Source organism: Ochotona princeps, chromosome 22 (assembly GCF_030435755.1).
Source record: "Ochotona princeps isolate mOchPri1 chromosome 22, mOchPri1.hap1, whole genome shotgun sequence".
Taxonomy (NCBI): domain Eukaryota; kingdom Metazoa; phylum Chordata; class Mammalia; order Lagomorpha; family Ochotonidae; genus Ochotona; species Ochotona princeps.
The window spans coordinates 35,785,849-35,793,144 of record NC_080853.1 but is presented as its reverse complement, the minus strand read 5'-3'; the positions used below and the strand labels follow the sequence as shown (position 1 = coordinate 35,793,144).

At 51.2% G+C, this 7,296-nt stretch overlaps 1 protein-coding gene across 1 annotated transcript; it reads right to left on the bottom strand.

Annotated features, from left to right (window-relative positions):
* Positions 1-2,183: 2,183 nt before the first annotated feature.
* On the bottom strand, positions 2,184-6,072 carry CST11 (cystatin 11). Its single transcript, XM_004593384.3, has 3 exons — positions 5,728-6,072; positions 4,510-4,614; positions 2,184-2,370 (listed from the first exon to the last, which is right to left on the bottom strand). The coding sequence occupies exons 1-3, from the start codon at positions 5,953-5,955 to the stop codon at positions 2,287-2,289; spliced, it is 417 nt and encodes a 138-aa protein (XP_004593441.2). The 5' UTR covers positions 5,956-6,072; the 3' UTR covers positions 2,184-2,286.
* Between the last annotated feature and the right edge of the window lie 1,224 nt (positions 6,073-7,296).

Sequence of the window (7,296 nt, the reverse complement as noted above, 5' to 3'; positions counted from 1 at the left end):
ATGGATAAACTAGAGGCAGGATGGTGCAGTGTTTTCTTCCTCCCCAAGAGGCCGTTATTCCCATTTCTGATCAAGGGGATGGCAGGTGGGTGATGGCTGATGGGCTGTTAGCTTCACAGTTGTGCCTAGAAATGACCCACAGCTGCATGTGTCCCTGCTACTTCACAGTGAGAGTACAAGGAGACCAGGAAGCAAGTCTCCTGGCTGCCTCCTGCCATAGGAAAGCTGCCATCTGTATAAAGGTAAATTTTATTTGGGGAGGTGACCAGCAGACGGAAGATCTCTCTGTGTCTCCCCCTCTTCTTTCTGTAAATCTTTCAGGTCCAATAACTTTTGAAAACCTTGTGTGAAGTGGTTGTTCCCCTTCCCATCCAGCTCTCTGTTTATGGCTTGGCAAAGAGCAGAGGATGGCCCAAGTGCTTGTGATCCTGCACCCACATGGGGGACCCAAAGAATCTCCTGGCTCCTGGCCTCAGCTCAGCTCAGCTCTGGCTGTTGTAGCCAATTGGGGAGTGAATGAGTCTATGAAAGACCTCTCTTTCTCCTGTCTAGGCTAGACAGAGAGTAGCACCTGTCAGTAGGTGTGTTAGCTTTATAGTGGGGCTGATGGGTTGAACTAGGCTTCAATGCCCACTGACATGTATGAGAGCTGAATTGGGATGTGGGACAAGGGAACCAGGGCAGGAGGTAGGCCTTGTTGGGGTTATAGCAGGTCGTTCCTACTAGGCTGTAGCTCCCACTGGTTTGCATAATGACCAAGTATGTGGTCGGCAGGGTCAGGATTGGGCTCCAACACCCACTGGTTTGCATAGAAGACAGGGCTGGAGACAGAACAGACCCAGCAATTGCAACAACCAGCATATGCATAGGCTGATTGGGGCGATGGTCTGTGACAGACTCTGAACTGGCAGGCACACACAGGAATCAGGTCTGGAATCACTTCAGACGAAGTTTCTTTGGTGATGGCACCAATCGAACTGCTGGACTCAGAACCCCAACCATGGAGAGAATTGCAGGTACCATGGGCTGACCGTGGAGTGCATATATCAAAGCTGAGCCTCCTCAGTGACTCAGACAGAGCAGTGGACAGCATATCCAGGTGCACATGGAGGATATGGTAGTATATTGGAGCCTGGTACCAATATAGAACATCTGGTACCACGGAGAGGGCAGAACAAATTGATCAACTAGCACAGTCAAGTGTTGGCAGTGAAAATCTGGGCAAGTGGAGATGCTAAGGTGGACTATGTCAGCCAGTGGATTCTGGAGAGATTTCATCGTGCTTGGAGTGGTGAGATCAGCAGCAATTCAGAACAGTTGAACTATCAAAACCATTTGAGCATGCCCTGCATCAGGGACCCTGGGATGGTTGGGAGGCTGGATGTGGCTTCTCCCTTTGTCTCTCCCCTTGCTCCAGATACAGGAAGGAAAAAAGAGAATGTGGAAACAATGGTCTTACCACTTTCCTCTAGCCCTTGATCCTTTGAGCCCTAATCAACTATGTAAAGATTGTCAAAATTAAAACAAACAAACAAACAATCAAAAAGAAATAAAGTAACAGCTGACATCCTTCCTTTGTGAGTGTGTCTGCTCAGACACTTTTCTATGCAAATACTTCATAAACACAATAGTCAATGGTTTCAAGCCCTGTCCTACTTGCTATGAAGATGTGGCAAAAGTCCTACTATCACGTAGGTACAGACTGCAAAGCCAGGCATGATTCACTTGGTCACCCCAAATTTCACTGGCCCAGTAAGCCTTCAGATTATGTTCTTATCAGAAGAGTAACTCGGGGTGTGGAGAAGAGAACAAAGTGGAATGAGAAAGCGCCCGGCACTGTGGCCTAAGGGCTCAAGTCCTTGCCTTGAATGCATCGGGATCCCATGTGGGGTGCCAGTTCTAATCTCAGTGTCTCCACTTCCCATCCAGCTTCCTGTTTGTGGCCTGGGAAAGCAGTCAAGGACAGCCCAAAGGCTTGGGACCCTGTACCCCACTAGGGAGACCTGCAGGATGTTCCTGACTCCTGGCTTTGGATCGGCTCAGCTCTAGCCATTGCGACTCACTTGGGGAGTAAATCATCGGACGGAAGATCTTCCTCTCTGTCTCTCCTCCTCTGTAAATCTGACTTAGGAATAACAATAAATAAATCTTAAAAAAAAAAAGTGGAATGAGAAATGCTAAGATCCTTAGAAGAGCAGGTGGACAAACCTTTATTGTCTGGGTCAGGGCCCCTGCTCTCTCCGGGACACTCTGCCGTACGGCAGCGGCAGGTGTACGACCTCACACTCATATGCTGCTGCAGTTTTGCTTCAGGATTTTGAACTTCTCAATCCAAGGGTCAGCAAATACAGCGAAGAAGCACTGAATGTGCTAAAACAACAACAAAAGACCCCCAAAGACAGCGTTAGGACAAGATCCACAGGCAAGGATTCATCTGCAAGGGGCAGGCAGGGACCGCTGGGCGGGAGGATGGGGGATGACCATACCACACCATCCCTCAGCACCCTCCCACCCACAGCTAGTTCAGTGTTGATCCTGACTTCAGTCACTTGGTAGTGCTCTTGCTGGGATCATACAAGAAAGTCTTTCTGTCTGCAGTCACATTTGTAGATGAGCCTAAAGGGTTCACTCAGCCCATATTCCTCTCAGAACCTACAGATTCTTTACTCTGTGTTGTTTTTAACTTCATATCTTCCTTTGCTCACTTTTTTCCTTCCTGCCTTTAATTAATCTACTCATCCATCCAACTATCAATGAATTCATATATTCATCCATCCGTTTATTTAACCATTATCCATTTATATAACAATCTATCATTCATTCGTATATCCATTCAACCATCCATTCACTGATGCTTCCAACTACTCATCCAGCCATTCAGTCATTCAGCCATCCTTCCAGTTATCCAGCCTGGCTTCAGTCATACGCCCATTTATATATACATCTATATCTCCATACATACCTTTGCCTGCTCATCCATCTATCCAACCATCTATCAGTCCATCCTTCCATTTATGCATACATCCACCCATCATCGATCATTTATCCATATACACATATCCAGCTCCATACACACATTTATCCATCCACATATTCATCTGTCCATCAATTCATCTATGAATCCATTTCACAAACACATCCTTCTGTCCATCTGTCCATCTACCCACCCACCCATATATCCATCCATGTATCCATTTATGCATCCATCTATCCATAGATCCATCCATGTATCCATCTGTCCATCCACCTATCTTTCCATCAATCAATTTATCCATCCATTTTCTCACATGCACTCAGTGCGTCCCATCCACCCATTCTTCTGAACTTCCTACCCTTCTTCATTTGTCTACACATTCACCTATCCATTGCATTGTCTGACTTATTTCTTTCTCTTGTTTTCTCCCTATTTTTCCATTTCTTTCTCTCTTCCTTCTCTTCTGATAAGAGCTCAACATTTTAAGCACATATCACATATTCTGCGTGATTGTGTTTTCTGTCCTTTATTTGATAACTGGGGATGGGAGAGGGCATGGGAGGACTTACATTTGCTTAAGATAGACTCCAGTATGCCAATTCTATCATCTCAATCTCTAATTCAGAAGTTCTTTGGATTTACTTTTCTGGAGTCTTCAAGTATTGTTTTTGTAGAGCTCATGAACTGCTCCAAGGAGTAGCAATGAAGCCTACTTTTTCAGGATTGAAGTACTGTCCATATAAAGTCAGGCAGGAGACCCTGCATGGACACACATCTACGCTGTGATGCCAGGGCGTTACAGCTCGGTGACCACATTTATTAACCGTGAAAGACATATTATAAGCAATAGATGTGCTTCTAGGATTCTACCAAGGTAAGCTAATCCTTCAGTTGGGATTACTCCAGGCAGGGTGGTATTGACAGACAAATGCGTGTCCATTCTTTGGGTCACTGCAGGCAGGGCTGGTAGGACTCATGACCCGGGAAACTCTCCTGTTGACAGCTGTGAAGATGGCCAGGGTCTGCCCAATACGGACGGTGGGGACTGAATCACACTTGAGGGGAAAAGACCCTGTGCAGATCACACACCAAGAATTTGGTCCCCTCCCTGGCCTCTGCCAGCGATCAGATCATTCCTGGACTTGCTTTCTCATCTCCATCTCCTACTCGCCAGGCACTGCTGTGTGCAAGGAGTACAGTCACTCACTGATTGCATCTTCCCATCTCACTGGGGTTTAGATGTTCAGCTGCGGCAGCTGCCAGCACCCTCCCCCCGCCCTGGCCCCATCCTCAGCTGATGAACTATCAGTAACTGGAAACAGTGGCCTGTGGCACCAAGCCAGCCTGGCTCTGCCCTCTGCACCCCTTCAGCCTCCTCAGAATCACCCAGCACCCCAGAGCAGTTCCCACGCTCAAGATTCTCCCTGAGAAAGGAGGTGTGGCTCATGCCTTCTTCCCAAGGCTGCCCAGAAGAAATCCTGTGGATTTCCGACATGCCCACAGGAAGCACCTGCAGGAGGGGGACTCTCTATTACCTTGTAGAGCTCGCCTTGTTGGAAGTCACAGGGCTTGGGGTCCAGCTTTAGGCAGGTGGTCCTCCACATTTCCACGTTCATGTGATATTCCAAGTGATCTGTCACCTGGGGGTGGCAGGTGGCAAGAGCATCTGCAGGGGGATCCTTTGTGCTGTGCCCAAGAGCAAAGGCCCAGGCATGGGCAGAGTAGGTGCCTCCTCTCTCCCTTCCTGTCTGGGCCTTTGCCTCCATTTGCCACTTAGAGAGAACTCCCCAGAGATCACCACACACAGCATCTTTCCCTGTGGGCAAATCCATGCACAGCTTGGATAACACAAAGGAAGTCAATCATTCAGTGCTGGGGTCAGCCAATCACTTTGCTTATTATCATTTGATTCATTCTCAAGGAGAGGGGTATGCCAGTGTGCCACCTCTTTTCCCAAATGTTGAGGATGAAGGGGTCTTGGGCAGGAGAAGTCAGGGGCCAACACTCAACTTGGGTCTCTCTGTGGGTGGCAGGGACCCAAGTGCTGGGGCCGCCCCCAGTGTTCAACAGTGGACACAGGAGCAGGCAGCTGGAATTCAGAGCAGAACCAGGACTCTGACATGAATGGTAGGTGTCCCAAGGGGCCTGCAAACCACGATGCCAAAGGCTCAGGCTCTGCTGGGCTGCTCTGTCCCTGCTGCAACACGTCAGCCTGCCACTGGGGCAGGAACGCACCTGCAGAGGACACCTAGGGCAGAGACAGGAGTTCCAGGAGCACTACTTCCATGGGCAGGCAGCAGGTGCATGGTCCCGGGCCATAAAGGCCTGAGCTGCCCTGTAAGTGATGTGACAGGACCTGCTTTAGTGCACGCACACTCTCTCAAAACGCCCTCTTCCAGTTTCAGTAACAGCCCAGTGGGACTTCGTCTCCTTTAGCAGCTCCCCTCCATGTATTGTAAATCTACGTCTTGCCAGGGCAGGTGTGCTAGTTTCAATGTGTACCTTAAGCAGGTGTGAGATAGCATTCTGATCTCAGATGTTTTCATTTCATATCAACCCCAAGAACTTGCACATTTATATGCACTGAGCGGCATTTTGTCAGAGATAAGCAGTGACGCTCCCTGCTGGGACCTTGAGCTCTGGTCATTTTCACAGGGGGATTCTCTCAGCACAGAGGTTGGAGGAAGCAGGGACCCAGGGGTCCCAGCATGGACAGGTGGGTGAGCAGGGCAGGCATGGGGGCCCACACTGACCTGTTTGAGGATCCTTAGGATCCGAATGATCCTGAAGTTGTACTTGTCGTCACTCTGCTTGTTGTACTCATTGGTAACAAACCGCAAGCACCCCAACACGGGCTCCTCCACCGCGGAAACCTCATAGACAGTCACAAAGCTTCTCCTCCGTGACTGTTGAGTGACAGCCAAAAGGGCCACCAAGATGGCCAGCAGGAGCTGGGGAACCTGCCAGGGTCTGGCCATCATCGCCCCTCAGGTGGGGAGCAACAGGAAGAGCCCCCTCTTCGTCTTCCCAGGGCTCCCGTGGGAATCATACTGACCCTGCCTTCTCGGCCGGATTTAAGAGCAGCCAGTGGTGACCACCCACAGCCGTTCCCTTCTCGCCTCCTCCCTGTCGGAGCAGGTACACGGTGCACTCAGGGCCATCTGCCTCCCACTCTCCCTTGGTCACCCTAAGTGTGCCTGCCACACGCCTACCTCTACCTGCACTGCTCCCCCACCGTGCTCACTATTGCAGACCAGGGTGGAAGCCAAGCCAGGGGTCTTCTGGCCACTGAATAAGGTGAGAAGCAGTAGGGGCAGGGAGGAAATGACACGGATGGTGCTGGACCCTAGGAAGCAGAGGCTGCAGCCAGATGTAGGATCCTGGTGATAGGAGAACCAAGACCTTAGCAGCGGGCAAAGAAGCAGGCAGGGGTCAGAAGGGAGGGATGCCAGAGGGCATCCCTGTGGAAGCTGATGACACCCCTAAGCCCAGTCAGCTGGGGGGTGAGCTCAGCTCCACTCAGGTGCTCTGGAGGAGGAGTGGGCAGACAGGGAGCTGGCAGGTGGCTCTGCATCCTCGGAGAGTGTGAATGCCAAGAGCAGTATGACGTCTAGCTCTGGGCTCCTGATCCCCTACAGAGAGTTCTGAGTTTGGTGTCTCCCCAAGTGGGCACTGCCTGTGCAGCGTGGGCCCGGAGCACTGCTCCCAGAAGATGCAGTGTGGGGATCCCCCAGGAGGCACAGGTGAGCTGCCAGGAAGAGGGCCCTGGGTGCCAGCTTCCTGTTTCTCTGAAGGATCAACCGGGCTCTGCACACGTGACTCCTAGAGAGGACCTGGAACAAGCCAGCAGGTGTCTCCCTTGCTCACAATGCCTTCCTCCAGTGTCCCTACCCACTGCCCTGCCGCCCTTCAACGCCACAGTGGCAGAGCCCCATGCATGGCTCAGCAGCAAAGGCCAGTGGTGTCCTCACTCCGAGGAGGAGTCTGCCCCGGGCTACATGGCACTGCCAACTGGGCAGAATCACCCTTCTGGATGACAGAACTTCCCTCCAGAAGGGTCAGGGACCCAATAAGTGTGCCCTCCACCCTTACAGTCTTCCCAAGGGGGCCGGCTCTGAGGTGTACAGGGCTAAGCCTCTGCTTGCTGACTGACATCCCGTAAGGCTGCCTCTTTGAGTCTCAGCAGCTGCGCTTCTGGCCCAGGCCTCTGTTAGTGCACCTGGGAATGCAGTGGAGGACAGCGTAAGTCCTGGGCTTCTGCTGCCTTATGGGGACCCAGTGCAGAACCTGGTCATGGCTCCTGGCCTCAGTTGGCTCAGACC

Bases quoted from the DNA above. Each gene is read 5' to 3' on its own strand.
- CST11 (XM_004593384.3), bottom strand. From the start codon at position 5,955: ATGATGGCCAGACCCTGGCAGGTTCCCCAGCTCCTGCTGGCCATCTTG. The intron at 4,615-5,727 runs GTCAGTGTGGGC...TGCCACCCCCAG, and splicing joins TCCTAAGGATCCTCAAACAG to GTGACAGATCACTTGGAATA. The intron at 2,371-4,509 runs GTAATAGAGAGT...TTGTTGTTTTAG, and splicing joins AACAAGGCGAGCTCTACAAG to CACATTCAGTGCTTCTTCGC.